General features: G+C 38.3%; 1 protein-coding gene across 1 annotated transcript in view; it reads left to right on the top strand.

Annotated features, from left to right (window-relative positions):
• The window catches only part of RXFP2 (relaxin family peptide receptor 2), a gene marked incomplete at its 5' end in the record, with an annotated part of 98,025 nt that overhangs the window by 68,945 nt on the left and 12,069 nt on the right, over positions 1–17,011 (top strand). The window contains 7 exons of the mRNA XM_070800604.1: positions 25–96; positions 2,131–2,202; positions 3,256–3,327; positions 5,077–5,148; positions 6,713–6,784; positions 12,746–12,817; positions 12,928–12,999. Of these exons, the coding sequence (XP_070656705.1) occupies positions 25–96; positions 2,131–2,202; positions 3,256–3,327; positions 5,077–5,148; positions 6,713–6,784; positions 12,746–12,817; positions 12,928–12,999 (504 nt within the window). The remainder of the gene's footprint in view (positions 1–24; positions 97–2,130; positions 2,203–3,255; positions 3,328–5,076; positions 5,149–6,712; positions 6,785–12,745; positions 12,818–12,927; positions 13,000–17,011) is intronic.

Raw genomic sequence — 17,011 nt, 5'->3', positions numbered from 1 at the left:
TTGACTCACCCATTCTATTTGCAGATATCTCAACCACAACTGCATTACAACTCTCAGACCTGGAGTCTTCAAAGACTTACATCAGCTGACTTGGCTGTAAGTATTCTAGCTTTTCCTTCTCTGGGATCACAGTCCTAATGATACTCATCAAGGCTCATAGTTTCCATCTATTTATGTATCTTGCTTATCATACCAGTTTTTCTGCTTATCACATAATCTGGAGCACGTTGCTCTGGCAATTCAGATCATGGCATGCCAGATGATAGCTGTGTGAAGAGACATCAATGCTGTGCTTTCTCAGGTGGGCTTCTGCGCCCAGCAGTAGGCTTGCTAAGTCATCCATCCATCCAGTGTTTACCTGTAACAGGAGTCTCAGCCCAGCTCTCTGTTGGCCTTCCGGCCCAGATAATTCTTTGGCTGGGCTGGGAGGGTGGGGTGGGGGTGGGGCGGAGTGGAGGAGGGATGGAGGGGTGGGGCTAGTCCTGTGTGTTTTTGGATGGTTAGCACCCTCTGTGGTCTCTACCCCACAAGATGTCAATAGTACTGGCTCCCAGAGTCATGCCAATCAAAAATGTTTCCAGACCATCCCAAATGTCCCTTGGGGGCAAGAGTGCCCTCTGTTGAAAACCACTGACCTAGAAAGTAAGCAAGTTGAAGACTTTTTTGATTTCTAGAGAATGTATAGAAACAACTGAAAACATGAGAGCTTGTAGTGTTTCATCACTTACCTGGCTGAGCCACCAGCTCCATCCCAGGGAGTCTTTTATCAGAGGTCCATGTTTTCATCAGGGGAGATGAACAAGGGCAGTTAGAAGGCTGTGTCAGTTTTCCCATTTCTCGAGGTCAGCCTGGTCCAGAGGAAAAGCCAGGACTTCAGTTTCATCCAGATCCTTGTGTATGCCATAGCCCTGTGCTTTATGTTCCAGGCAATTTTCTTAATCTCCTAGGCCTCTTTTTCCTCATCTGTATTTTTTTTCCTAATGCCATTTTTGTAATTAAACTTTTTATTTTGTATTAGAATATAGCCAATTAACAATGTTGTGATGGTTTCAGGTGAACAGAGAAGGGACTCAGGCATACACATACAGGTATCCGTTCTCCCCCAAACTCCCCTCCCATCCCAGGCTGACTCATAACATTGAACAGAGTTCCCTGTGCTCTACAGTAGGTCCTTGTTGGTCATCCACTTAAAATACAGTGACTGTATTGACTATAGCCCCCCAGGCTCCTCTGTCCATGGGATTCTCCAGGCAAGAATACTGGAGTGGGTTGCCATGCCCTCTTCCAGGGGATCTTCCTGGCCCAGGGATCGAACTTGCATCTCCTGCATTGCAGCAGGATTCTTTACCACTGAGCCACCAGGGAAGCCCCTTAAATATAGCAGTGTAAACTATAATTATAATTCCTTTTTTTCTAAGAGGGATGTTGTGAGAATTATGTATGTAAAGTGCCATATGCAAAATGCTTGTCATATAGTAGGTGTTCAGTGAGCTTCCTTCTCAGAATCCTACCCTCAGATTCCTCTGAGGGTAAGGGGAAATGGTAGCTGGCTTTGAAGGCAACAAGAGAAAAGAAGTCATATTTCCCCTTACAGTAATTTTTTCCTAAGAAAATACCATATAGAGTTTAAAACAGTGATTTAAATTTGTAAATCTTTTCACTCTTTCACCCTCAAAGCTCCCAATAAGTTTGTTTGCATTCATTTAAGTTCCATGAGTCTAAGGAATCACTTCCTAAGAATTCTTTTTCATTCATTCTTCATTCAGTCAATCAGTAGATCAAAGCATTTATGGAGCCCATAAATCAGCCAATAAATAAGAACAGCTTGTCCGGACCTATGTATCTAGAGGCGGAGGGTCTTAAGTCCAAAGGGAGGTGGATGAAGGGAATGAAGACCACCAGGATGGACTTGATAAGTGCTGGGGGAAGTGGGGGCTTGGAGGAAAGTGTTTCTCCAACCACAGTGGGGAGGAAAAGCTCTCTGGGAAGAGACATGAGCCAAGTGTGGACAGACAGGAAGGAGGAGAGCAGGTGTTGGGGGAGGCAGGATTGACATGACCTTTTATTTCTTCCTGGCTGTATTTCACAAACATCTCTAACATTGGAAATGTTTGTGATGTGTTTTGTCAGAATTCTAGATGACAATCCCATAAGCAGAATTTCACAGCGGTTGTTTACTGGATTAAATTCCTTGTTTTTCTTGTAAGTATTCATCTACCTTTCAATCCATCTGTCTATGAATTGCAATGACATCTAAAACTAGCTTACGAAAAAGAGCTTTAAGAAAATCAAGTCTCTAAGATTTCTATTTGTCAAAACATTTCCTGTATTTCAAGCCACAATTACTGTTGCTACTTCCTAGCCATGGCTCATGGCATATTTTAAGCCTACTAGTTCATTTCCTTTTAATCTCCTTTCATTCCTTTTAGTTTTAAGGCATGTTTTTATTTGCCATGGTTGACCAAAGATAGTATTCATTTTTATCTTCTTACTACATTTAAATCTGTCAGAATCTCCCCAGAGTTCAGCTCCAGCTACATTTTTTAACAAAGAAAAATGTGTTTTTGCCCAGCAAGAGCCACTGAAAATTCCAAAATCTTTGTCTTACCAACTAAACTTTTCTCATCATTACATTTTCCGTGTTTATTAATAGACTGGATGGTTTGTCAGCAAGGGATTATTATGCTCCTTTACAACTGATCATATAGCATCGTTAATATTCCATTTGTGAAATGGGATATCACAATATCATAAATTAATCGTGCAACTTAATGTTCTCATGAGTTGTCTTCTTCCCCAAATGTCCCCCCTCCCCACTGTCATCACTTCTTAGATTTAATGCAGTTTCCAATGTGACCTTTTAATGCCATAAATGATTAGCATTTCTCTTAAAGTGAAACTTTGGATGTATGATGCTGGAAATGATCGTAACTTTGAAGTTTACAAGGAAAATTACCATGAACTTCAAAACTATTACCCAATATACTTTTGTTTCATCTCACAAAGTCATACTGTTTCAAATTTATTCCTAGGTTATGTATCACACTTATACATTCATAGTTTCTCTGACATCTGCTCCCTTATCCATGCCTCATGTGTATCTAGAGACCATTTTGAAGGGGTAGTTATGTTTATGGTTTTCATCCTAATATATTGATTTTAACATGCAAGTTTCCCAGTTGTGGAAATAGTGAAAACACCATCCCTAAAGTGGCATGTCATTTTGTCTCTAATCAACCTCTTCCGTGTGTAAAGGTCCATGGTGAACAACCACTTACAAGTCCTTCCGAAGCAGATGTGCGCCCAAATGCCTCAGCTCAACTGGATGTGAGTATAAGCTTAGTGGCTGATTTATTAATCGACCAGATTCAGAAAGCTAGCCCTGCAGGTAATTCACAATTACACAGAAAGCTCATCTGTGCTTTTCTTTCTAAAACCAAAATCTGATCATATCCCTTCCAGGCTTAAATCCATTTTATATATAATTTTATTTATTTGGTTGTGCTGGATCTTTGACATTGCACTTGGACTTTCTCTAGTTGCAGCACACAGGGGGCTCCTCTCATGGCAGTGGCCTCTCTCATGTGGAGCACGGGCTCCAGAGGATAGGCTCGCTGGTTGTGGTGCACGGGCTTAGTTGTTACACAGCATGTGGAATCTTCTTGGATCAGGGATTGAACCCATGTCTCCTTCATTGGCTGGAGGAATCTTATCCACTGCACCACCAGGGAAGTCGTATTTGGACTTTCAAGGGACCACAGTGTTTATGTGTAATTGCTGTATTTTAAGAGCGAAAAAAAAAGTTGAGTTCCCGCAAGTCCTCCAAGATGGTTTAAAATAGGAATTTATATTAAGGGTAAGTTAATTAACGATAATGTAGACATTTGAAACATTAAACATCAGATGTTCTAAGATGCAAACAGTAAAATAGGATTTTAAAGGCAATACAAAGGAATTGGTAATTTTAGTGTGAGTGTGAGGAAGGTTCAGAGGCAGTAATATAGCTACTGTCTGGACCTGGAAGACTGTAGGACGCCGATCATAAAAAGAATTAGGAGACTTGGCAGAACAGCCGACCCTCTCATTCCTCGGCGCTGCTGGGAGCGGTCATGTCAGGGTGTTCCTGAGGTTGTTCCCTGACGACGTGGGTGCTGCTGTCATAAGGCTCACCTGCGTAATCTCTACCCCAGGGCTACTCCAGCATCAGCAGGCATCACAAATAGCTTAGGGACTTCAGATAGACGGCTGGACCTCAGTCCTAGGGTTTCTGATTTAGTGGGTCTGGGAGAGCCTGGGAATCTGAACATTTAACAAGCTCCCATGTGATGCGGAGGCTTGGTCCTGGGCACCCTTGGAGCAGCTCTGCTTTCAGCATCAGCACCACAGAGGGAGGTAGAAAGAACGGACATTTTCTGTTACATGGCTTGGAGTCTGCATCCTGACTCTGGCATCCAGTATTTGGAAGGCAAACTAGACTGAGTTTCTCCTTCAGCAAAACAGAGACACAGATATCCACCTGATGTTGGGAGGACATGAGAATTTAACCATCTGTGATGCCGTGGCTAAGTGTCTAGGAATCCGATTCAGGCAGATCTGAGTTAGAGGGTCAGTTCTACCACTCAGTAGCTGTGCGACCACAAGAAAAGTGCATTTCCAAAGTCCTCAGATTCCTCAAATTATTACCTCAAATGGGAGGTAATAATGCCAGCTTCTCAGGAGGGTGTGTTATGCATGCGGAACAGCCCCTGACACTGTGAAAGCCCAATAAATGGAGTTGCTGCTATTATGGTGGCAGCATTATGAGAATTAATAGCATGATGTCCAGCATAGAGAAACATTCACTAAATAGTGGGCTGCCCTTTTGCTCAGTTTTTTTTTTAAAGTTCTAAAATTAATTGGAAGGGGAAAAGAAGCAGAATGTTAATTATACTGTTCATGCAATAATTAGGAGGAAAGCCTAAAAAATTGGAATGAAGTAAAAATAAAGTTTGAAACTGTTACATCACTGACAAATGGCTTAAACATATGATTTGTGCAGAAACATTAAAAAAAATTTTTTCCCTCCATGCCTTTTAGGGATTTGGAAGGCAACGGGATAAAATTCCTCACGAATTCCACCTTTCTGTCGTGCAGTTCTCTCACAGTGCTGTAAGTATACAACGGTGAATGAGGGGAAATCTAGCAGCTTTGGAAATCAAAAGAAAACATTGACAAGGAATTTCAAAGTATGTTTTGTTTACAGCCTTGGTCTGAAACTACAGTACTGGAAAATGCACACATGGATGGTGGGGCCAAGCCTTATGATTAGCTGCCAACCATTTAAGCTTCCTTCTTTCTGAGGGCAGTTGTTATTTCTGTGCACTGCCCACCCCCCCTCCCCGCCCCAGCTGACCTGGTACCATGGTCATGAAGGAAATGAGATAATGTGTGTGAAAGTGGTTAGTGTTGCTGCCAGTGACACATCACTTAATATTTCTCTCTTTAAAGAAAAAAAGTTTATTCTAAAGAGAAGAATTTCGAACACATTCTGGTTGGGCAAAGATTCTGATTGCTGTTTTGTGTTTTTTATGAGGGCAGGAAGGCAGATGGATCAGTTAATTGGTACATTTGCGTGGTAAGCTTAAAAACCCAAAAATGTGCTTTTGCTTTCATCACAGTTCTCCATATATAGTTAGTGCTCAGTAATGTTTGTTGCTTGGATGGGTAGTTGGAAAAGAAAAATCATTGTATATCCGTTTGTGGTGGTCCAACCACTTTTCACCAACAGAAAGAGACAAAGCTATTGCCAGGTTACAGATTAATCAATCAGATTGAAGATTAGCATACTCAGTAAGGAAAGAGGGTGTCCCACATAGGAGATGGGTAATGAGAGAGAGCGCTGGAAAACTAAATGAATGACACCCATGCCTTCTATTTCATAGCTCCATGTAGCTTTTGAGTCACCTTCATACTCATTCGGTGACTTCCCTGGTGGCTCAGATGGTAAAGCGTCTGCCTACAATGGGGAAGACCCAGGTTTGATCCCTGGGTTGGGAAGATCCTCTGGAGAAGGAAATGGCAACCCACTCCAGTACTCTTGCCACGGACAGAGAATGTGGTAAGCTACAGTCCATGGGGTTGCAGAGTCGGGCACAACTGAGAGACTTCATTTTCACACTCATTATCTCATTTGTTAACACCTCTGTAAGGCGGTCAGTCGCCAACCCCCTCTTTTTTGCCATTTGTCCTGGAAGATTCCATTTCAAACAGAGGAAATGTAAAACCAGTGTTCCCCCACCCCCAATTTAAAATCTGTTTGTGGCCCAAATGGGGTTGGTTCATGCTTTGCTCTTTCTGAGCCTTCTTCTTGTAAGGAAGGTGCCTTGCTCAAAGATCCTCTCGAAGCCTTCTCTGAGAATCATTAACAGGGCCCAAATTTGACATTCTGTGTGTATGTTGGGAAAAGAAAAGCTTTCTAAAATAATCAAAATCCAAACAAAGTATAGCTCTGTAGCCCACGCTTGGCGCCTCAAGTTCCGTGTGGCAGCATGTCCTGGAGCCAGTGAACATATGGAGACACTGTCAGTGAGAAACCGCCACCTGTGTCCCACTCCAGAACGTGCCTCACCTCGAGGTTTATTAAATTACAGCCAGATCAATGGCATTTCCCAATGAGAACTGATTACTACAGCAGACTCAGACCAACAGTGCTGACTCTCACCATGTCTTACAGGTTTCTGCCTAGAAATCAAATTGGTTTTGTTCCAGAGAAGACATTTTCTTCATTAAAAAATTTAGGAGAACTGTAAGTAGCATTGTCTACTAGGAAAAATATGATTGCTTCTTCAAGATTACAAATTGAAATGACTAGTGAGACTGCTTTTTCACTAGTAGCAATCAAAATCCTGTAGACTGATATTCAAAATCAATTAAGAAAACCAGCACTATCCTGAAAACAAATTAAAATCAGACAGTGGGCTTGATATGGATTTAGCCTACTCTGATTTCCCTGCCTGTTTTCTTTGGGTGATTTCATATATGTGTGTGTTTGGGAGTAAATAAGTTTTCCATGGCCCCTTAAACTCACAGATTGTATCGCTGACAGCTGGAGTACAATTAATTCTCTGTTGAAGTTTGCTGAATGAATAATGGACTGAATGAAATAATATTAATTAGCTATAACTAAGCAAAGGAATGAACATGCTTATTATCCCTTAAGAATTTATGACTTCTAGAACAAATGAAGCAAACAGAAATGTCTAGAAAGAGGATTAGGCTCACTGAAAAATATTCAGAGAGCTCTTGTACATTTTTCCATTCAAATATATATTTTGTAGATCTAAGCCTTTTGAAAATCATCTGTCTTGCTATTAATTCATTGCTGCCCACAAAGTAGGGCATCACTGGAGTTTAAAATTGTCTGTGACATTACAAATAGGGTAGAGATCTCCTCCTCCTGATCTGAAGTCTAAAAAATGGAAATCCATTTCTTAATCATCTTCTCCCCCATTCTTTATACTGTGTTTTGAAATCCAGAAAGGATGAGAAAAATAGTTCAGTCAGAGTAATTTCAAAAACACTTATGAATAAGATAATTTAATCTAATAATGAGCATCATAAACCAAACCCACACATATTTATTAAGTGCCTACAAAGTACAAAGCACTGTATTAGAACTAAAATGCTACCATTTTATGGCAAAAAATAAAAGACTGGTCACTCCTTTCTCACAGAGGAATTCCTAATCAGACCTTGGAGGATGGATGTGGATTTGGGTTATAGGAGTGAGATGGAGGAGTAGCCCAGGACAAACAAAAATGTGTTTTTATACAAACTTAAGAAAACAGTGGTATGAAGTCCACATTTGGAAGATTTTCCTAATCCTTCTCTTATCCTACACTTAGGCAAAGCGCTCCCTCAAAAAAAGAGCCTAATTAAGAGATGCTAGTTTTCCTTTTTTTATCACCACCAATAATTCATTCCAATCCAGACAGCATCAGCATGATGGAAGAAATTCAGAACTAAATAGAATGAACTTGAACAGGGCATTTATATTTCTTAAGCTGACAAAAATGTCAGATAATTTTACTGTGCCTCCATGACCATAAACCCCTCCTGGAGAGGAATAAGTCCACGTAGGTGAGATCACTCAGATCCTTTTCACGCAGAAGACTACTCTATCTCTCAAGGTAGCACTTTGCAGGACGTTCTCTAGGTGTATGAGGTCGTCGTCCTCTTGCTCTGTTGTCAGGTTCCCTCTGATCTGTGCACACCTGAGGCTTTCCTCTGAGCCGCGGCCCACATGTGCTCCTTGCACCTGGAGCACCAGACCAGAATACCAGCTGGCAGCCTGTCTACACTTGGATGTCATGACAGCACCGCAAAAGCCATCTTTTGAAGTTAATTTACAGATGACCCTTACCCCACAGCTTGCTTCTCCCCCTCGACTCTCCCGTCTTAGTCAAATGATCATTCTTCCTGGCAGCCTGGCTGGAAGAGTGCTCCCTTCCTTCTACCTCTCTTGACATTTGATATCTCTTGATATCCCATCAACCCATAAGTCCTGCCAGTGCCTCCTTAAACCCTCAGCAGCTCTCACCTGGTCCAGGGCCAGAGGTCCCCCTCCTCTCAATCTCTGCCTTTTCATTTTATCTTTCATTCTTCTAACAGAATTACCATACCATAACCCAGAGCATATTTTGCCACTGTCCTGTTTAACATTGACCCTGATTGTTGCCTGCGATAAGGCAAAGTTTTTACTGAGGTTCTCAAACATTAATGTTCAGAGAAATCACAGGGAATTCTGGCTTTAAATGCATATTACCAGATCCCTTCCAGAGATTCAGGTGTAATGGTTATGGAATGGCCCCAGCAAGGTGCTCTTCTTACAAGCATCCTTGATTCAGATGCCTAAATTGTACTCTGAGAAATGCTGCCTTGGGAAGTATTCTCAGCCTTCCCATTTTGACTCCACTCTCTTTTCTGGGCTCACCTCCTCTATGTCTTGCCATCCTTTCATCCACACTAGACCACTTACTGACTCCTGACGGTGTCACCGACTTTTAGCCTCTGTCCTCTGGTCCCACTTCATCCTCACCTGAATACCTGCTCTCCTTTGACTCCACCTATACAAATCATCAGTTCAGTTGCTCAGTTGTATCTGACTCTTTGCAACGCCATGGACTGCAGCACGCCAGGCTTCCCTGTCCATCACTAACTCCTGGAGCTTACTCAAACTCATGTTCACAGAGTCGGTGATGCCATCCAACCATCTCATCCTCTATAGTCCCCTTCTCCTCCCGCCGTCAATCTTTCCTAGCATCAGGGTCTTTTCCAGTGACTCAGTTCTTCGCATCAGGTGGCCAAGGCCAAAGTATTGGACTTTCAGCTTCAGCATCAGTCCTTCCAATAAATATTCAGGACTGATTTCCTTTAGGATGGACTGGTTGGATCTCCTTGCAGTCCAAGGGATTCTCAAGAGTCTTCTCCAACACCACAGTTCCAAAGCATCAAACCTTCAGTGCTCAACTTTCTTTATAGTCCAACTCTTACATCCATACGTGACTACTGGAAAAACCATAGCTTTGACTAGATGGACCTTTGTTGGCAAAGTAATGTCTCTGCTTTTTAATATGCTGTCTAGGTTGGTCATAGCTTTTCTTCCAAGGAGCAAGCGTCTTTTAATTTCATGGCTGCAGTCACCATCTGCAGTGATTTTAGAGCCAAAAAAATAAAAGTCTGCCACTGTTTCCACTGTTTCCCCATCTTTTTGCCATGAAGTGATAGGACCGGATGCCATGATCTTAGTTTTCTGAATGTTGAATTTTAAGCCAACTTTTTCACTCTCCTCTTTTACTTTCATCAAGAGGCTCTTTAATTCTTCTTTGTTTTCTGCCTTGAGGATGGTGATATCTGCATATCTGAGGTTATTGATATTTCTCCCAGCAATCTTTATTCCACCTTGTGCTTCATCCAGCCCAGAGTTTCTCATCATGTACTCTGCATAGAAGTTAAATAAGCAGGGTGACAATATACAGCCTTGATGTACTCCTTTTCCTATTTGGAACCAGTCTGTTGTTCCATGTCTAGTTCTAACTGTTGCTTCCTGACCTGCATACAGATTTCTCAGGAGGCAGGTCAGGTGGTCTGGTATTCCTATCTCTTTCAGAATTTTCTACAGTTTGTTGTGATCCACACAGTCAAAGGCTTTGGTATAGTCAATATAGCAGAAGTAGATGTTTTTCTGGAACTCTCTCACTTTTTCGATGATCCAGCGGATGTTGGCAATTTGATCTCTGGTTCCTCTGCCTTTTCTAAATCCAGGTTGAACATCTGGAAGTTCACAGTTCACATACTCTTGAAGCTTGACTTGGAGAATTTTGAGCACTACTTTGCTAGCGTGTGAGATGGGTGCAATTGTGTGGTAGTTTGAACATTCTTTGTCATTGCCTTTCTTTGGGATTGGAATGAAAACTGACCTTTTCCAGTCCTGTGGCCACTGCTGAGTTTTCCAAATTTGCTGACATATTGAGTGCAGCACTTTCACAACCTCATCTTTTAGGAGTTGAAATAGCTCAACAGGAATTCCATCACCTCCACTAGCTTTGTTCATAGTGATGCTTCCTAAGGACCACTTGACTTTGCATTCCAAGATGTCTGACTCTAGGTGAATGATCATACTATCGTGGTTATCTGGGTCATGAAGATCTTTTTTGTATAGTTCTTCTGTATATTCTTGCCACCTCTTCTTAATGTCTTCTGCTTCTGTTAGGTCCATACCATTTCTGTCCTTTATCGAGCCCATCTTTGCATGAAATGTTCCCTTGGTATCTCTAATTTTCTTGAAGAGATCTCTAGTCTTTCCCATTCTATTGTTTTCCTCTATTTATTTGCACTGGTCACTGAGGAAGGCTTTCTAATCTCTCCTTGCTATTCTTTGGAAGTCTGCATTCAAATGGGTGTATCTTTCCTTTTCTCCTTTGCCTTCTGCGTCTTTTCTTTTCTCAGCTATTTGTAAGGCCTCCTTAGACAACCATTTTGCCTTTTGCATTTCTTTTTCTTGGGGACAGTCTTGATCCCTGCCTCCTGTACAATATCATGAACCTCTGTCCATAGCTCTTCAGGCACTCTGTCTATCAGATCTAATCCTTTGAATCTATTTGTCACTTCCACTATATAATCATAAGGGATTTGATTTAGGTCATACCTGAATGGTCTAGTGGTTTTCCCTACTTTCTTCTATCTAAATCTGAATTTGGCAATAAAGAGTTCATGATCTGAGCCACTGTCTGCTCCCAGTCTTGTTTTTGCTGACTGTATAGAGCTTCTCCATCTTTGGCTGCAAAGAATAGAATCAATCTGATTTCAGTGTCCACCATCTGGTGATGTCCATATGTAAAGTCTTCTGTTGTGTTCTTGGAAGAGGGTGTTTGCTATGACCAGTGAGTTCTCTTGGCAAAATTCTGTTAGCCTTTGACCTGCTTCATTTTGTACCCCAAGGCCAAATTTGCCTGTTACACCTGGTATCTCTTGACTTCCTACTTTTGCATTCCAGTCCCCTATAATGAAAAGGACATCTTTTTTGGGTGTTTGTTCAAAAGGTCTTGTAGGTCTTCATAGACCCATTCAACTTCAACTTCTTCAGCATTATTGGTCAGGGCATAGACTTAGATTACTGTGATATTGAATGATTTGCCTTGGAAATAAACAGAGATCATTCTGTCATTTTTGAGATTGCATCGAGGTACTTCATTTTGGACTCTTTTGTTGACTATAATGGCTATTCTGTTTCTTCTAAGGGATTCTACAAATCATTAAGCTTTGCTTAAACACTCTATAATTTCCCATGCCAAGTTTGATGAGTCCTTCCTCTGTTTTTAATCTGTACTTCCGTAGTAGCCCTTGTTTCTATCTTTTCTTATTTTATAATCTAGTTTTTAAATTCTAAGCTTTTTTAGAGAATGAATTTTCACAGTCATTTGTAACTCCCGTATATCCATCAGGAGCACCACAGCATCAGAAACAGATCTTTTGTTTGACTCCTAGGCAATTTCATATCTGTTTCACTTTAACACTTTCTCTGGCTCAGAAGGATATTTTGGACTTGAAAAGATTCCTGATTCCTTCTTTACCCTGACAAATCTTGTTTTCACATTCTCTAGAAACGCTTCCCTGCGATTCTTTCTGGATTGGACAGCCCTATTAGAGTCAGATCTAAAGTTTCAATTTCTTCTAAAAAAAAAATTGGCACCATGTAAAAATAGACAAAAAATATGTGAACTTATCCATTCAGGATTATCTCGGTGGATATTACATGGTCAAAACTCTTAGGTGGAATGCAAAATACGTGGAAGACACTGGTCTTGACCTCAGAAAGCTTCTAATGTAGTTGGGTAAACAAGATATCACGTGTGTGAACCAAATTGGAATCGTAGAAACAAGGAATGGTTGAAGGTACAAAAAGTACCTAAAACAGAGGAAACTAACGAAAGTAGACCTTGAAGCTAGGTTGGGAATGTGTTGGAGAGCAGCTGAGAGGAAATTCCAGACTGAAACTGGATAAGCAGAATGTCACCCGTCTGAGAGTGGTGGAAAACATACCCATTTGGCTGAATCACATGGCTTAGTTGCGTAACAAGCTCTCAGGTTGGTTAAAGTGGATTGTATTTTCTGTTATGTCAAAGGGGATGATGACAGTTGTGAGGAGTAACAACTATGGCATTTATTTTCATTGTAATTGCTTTGGGATTTTCACTGTCACCAACAGGGACCTATCGAGCAATATGATATCGGAGCTACCACCCCACATTTTCAAAGACCTGAAGTGTCTACAGAAACTGTAAGTTCTTCTTCCCACCCCCGTCATCAGAGTTAAATGGCAACATCTTGAGTTTCCAAAATAATAACATCCTGATGCTTCTTTCCTCCTCCCTTCTAATGGTACAAAAGGAATCTGTCGTCCAATCCTCTTTTGTATCTCCACAAGAGCCAGTTTGGAAGTCTTAAACAACTTCAGTCTTTGTAAGTGAAATGTAACAGTATGTTGATTGTGATGTTAGTGGGTTGCTTTACTCAGAATCACATTTATTTATAAATGAGTGTTTGGCACACAGGAGGGCTTTTACTGTGAGCATGCATTGTCAGACAGTGGTGAATATCATGGTTATCGAATGACAAACAGAATCTCATTTTTTACCATTCAGTGTATAAAGACCATTTCTGGGTTTGAAGCTACACACAGCTCCTTCCTGAAAACAGGATTCTCATGGAAATATCTCATCTACGGTTCTCACAAAGATTTAAATTTGCAATAGTTTCATCACTAAGTAGTTGGTTAAAAAAAATTTTTTTAAGACTTCTCTACTTTTTCCCTTTCTTCTTTCCTACAGCCATCTACTTGATAATCAATCTGCAGAGCACGCTTTTTACTTTCCAAACAGTAAATAAAAATTACTCCACAAATATGAACATTCTGACAAATAGCAGTGTTTTACAATTTCAAATGTACTAGATTTCAAATGGTGCCAAGAACTCTGCCAGTTAGTCCTAAAACCTCAACAATTCCTGTCCCATAAACAGCCACTGTTGATCAAAGCTTTTCTTTGTCCCCCACAAAGGACATACTGCCTTACCTGATCTCAGCCAAAAGCTTTTCTTCATTTAATTCAAAAAACCATTCCTTAATACCACTTTTTATTCTTGCTAAATAGTTTTCTATTGGAAATTAATAGAAGATTTAGATTCTCTCTCAGTAGGTATTAGTGAACATCCAGTGATGAAAAAGTCTTGGTTCCTGCTCTCAAGAAGCTAGAATATTAAACACATATATGTATATATATGTGTGTATATATGTATATATATGTGTATATATATATGTATATATATGTGTGTGTATATATGTATATATATGTGTATATATATGTATATATATGTGTATATATATGTATATATATGTGTATATAGATATGTATATATATGTGTATATATATGTATATATATGTGTATATATATGTATATATATGTGTGTATATATGTATATATATGTGTATATATATGTGTATATATGTGTATATATATATGTATATATGTGTGTGTATATATATATGTATATATGTGTGTATATATGTATATATATGTGTGTATATATATGTATATATGTGTGTGTATATATGTATATATATGTGTGTGTATATATGTATATATATGTGTATATATATATGTATATATATGTGTGTATATATGTATATATATGTGTGTATATATGTATATATATGTGTGTATATATGTATATATATGTGTGTATATATATGTATATATATGTGTGTGTATATATATATGTATATATATATGTGTGTATATATGTATATATATGTGTGTGTATATGTATATATATGTGTATATATATGTATATATATGTGTGTATATATGTATATATGTGTGTGTATATATATATGTATATATGTGTGTGTATATATATATGTATATATGTGTGTATATATGTATATATATGTGTGTATATATATATGTATATATATGTGTGTATATATGTATATATATGTGTGTGTATATGTGTATATATATATATGTGTATATATGTATATATGTGTGTGTATATATATGTATATATGTGTGTGTATATATGTATATATATGTGTGTATATATGTATATATATATGTGTGTATATGTGTATATATATGTGTGTATATATGTATATATATGTGTATGTATATATGTATATATATGTGTATATATATGTATATATGTGTGTGTATATATGTATATATGTGTGTGTATATATGTATATATATGTGTGTGTATATATGTATATATGTGTGTATATATATATATGTATATATGTGTGTATATATATATGTATATATGTGTGTATATATATATGTATATATATGTGTGTGTATATGTATATATATATGTGTGTGTGTATATGTATATATATGTGTGTGTGTATATATGTATATATATGTGTGTATATATATATGTATATATATGTGTGTGTATATGTATATATATGTGTGTGTATATGTATATATATGTGTGTGTATATGTATATGTGTATATATGTGTGTGTATATATGTATATATATGTGTGTATATGTGTATATATGTGTGTATATGTGTATATATGTGTGTGTATGTGTGTATATATGTGTGTGTATGTGTGTATATATGTGTGTGTATGTGTGTATATATGTGTATATATATGTGTGTTTATATGTATATATATGTGTGTATATATATGTATATATATGTGTGTATATATATGTATATATATGTGTGTATATATGTATATATATGTGTGTATATATGTGTGTATATGTGTGTATATATATGTGTGTATATGTGTGTATATATGTATATATGTGTGTGTATATATATGTATATATGTGTGTATATATGTATATATGTGTGTGTATATATGTATATGTGTGTGTATATATATGTATATATGTGTGTGTATATATGTATATATATGTATATATATGTGTATATATATGTGTGTATATATGTATATATATGTGTGTATATATATATGTATATATGTGTGTATATGTATATATATGTGTATATATATGTATATATGTGTGTATATGTATATATATGTGTATATATATGTATATATATGTGTGTGTATATATATATAGGAAGCATATGCTTATATGTATATATATGTATATGTGTGTGTGTGTGTGTGTGTATATATATATATATATATATTCTCCCCTGGTGGCCCAGACTGTAAAGAATCGTCCTGCAATGGACCTGAATTCGATCCCTGGGTTGGGAACGTTCCCTGGAGAAGGGAATGACTACCCACTCCTGTATTCTTGCCTAGAGAATTCCGCAGACAGAGGAGCCTGGTGGGCTATAGTCCACGAGGTCGCAAAGAGTCAGACACAACCAAGCGACTAACATGATGATGATAATATATATGTATTACATATATATAATATATATATATGTATATATAATACATTGTTCTTAAGTATAAGGAAAAAGGCCTGAGGATGTGGACCAAATGATCTTCCCTTCACTCACCACATACTGAATTCTAAAAACCAAAATATCATTACACATCCTGCCTTTCTGAAAGATAATTCAAAGTAGTAATTTACTACTTTGTAAATTTACTCCATATGTCTCTTTCTTCTTTTCTTTTCTTTCTTTATTGCTTCATTTCCTATTCTCTAAAGATTCATTTACACATTTATTTTACAAACATTTATTGGCCAACATAATCATAGCACTGTCTTGGGCACTCAGTATACAGTAGCCTCTGCTCTTTTGAAAACTACAGGGCATTCACCAAATAATCACATAACCCGTGTAATGGTGAAGCTATGATAAGTCCAAAAGAAAGCTAGAGATCAAAAGAAAGAAAAGAGAAAAATTCTTTAAAAAGGACTCCAGAGTTTTCTGTAGGAGGGGCCCTGTTCAGTAGTAATAGTTGTTCCCCAAGTCTCATTTCTGACCATCAAAGTCCTCAATGAGCAATGGACAACTTGGAACCTTGTCAAGAAATCCTTATTCTGATTTGCCCAAAAGAAACTGAATGAGAATCGCACATTTTTCAAAATAAGCCTTAAAAGGAATAGGTTTCTGTCTTCCTAGATTATCCTCTTTCTAGCTACATTTCCTGAGAACATGAAGACTCCTCTAAATCATGTCATCCTAAAGAGTCTTCAAAGAATCCACATTTAAAGAAGCTTCTGGATAAATGAGGAGTGTTGGGGGTTACCATTGGAGCCCCCTGAGGACGTTTTATGAGGCTGGAGGAGTGAAAGGAATTATGCTTCCCATGGTGGTCTGAGAAAGCAATTGCCCTGAATCAGAGTTCCTCTTACCATTCTCATGGTTTTCCACCTTAAAGACACATAGGCCAGGAAGAAATGACTCTATTTAAATCTGGTTTCTGACAAAACTCACTTAGGTAATGTTCTCAGGTTGAAAATATCAGCCCCTGTCTGAAACCCTGTAACTCATATTGTTTGGTTTATGAGATCAAGCTACAGAGCC

The sequence above is a fragment of the Bos indicus genome, chromosome 12 (genome assembly GCF_029378745.1).
Source record: "Bos indicus isolate NIAB-ARS_2022 breed Sahiwal x Tharparkar chromosome 12, NIAB-ARS_B.indTharparkar_mat_pri_1.0, whole genome shotgun sequence".
NCBI lineage: Eukaryota > Metazoa > Chordata > Mammalia > Artiodactyla > Bovidae > Bos > Bos indicus.
Note: the sequence above shows the minus strand (reverse complement) of the source record. Positions and strands in the feature narration are given on the sequence as shown.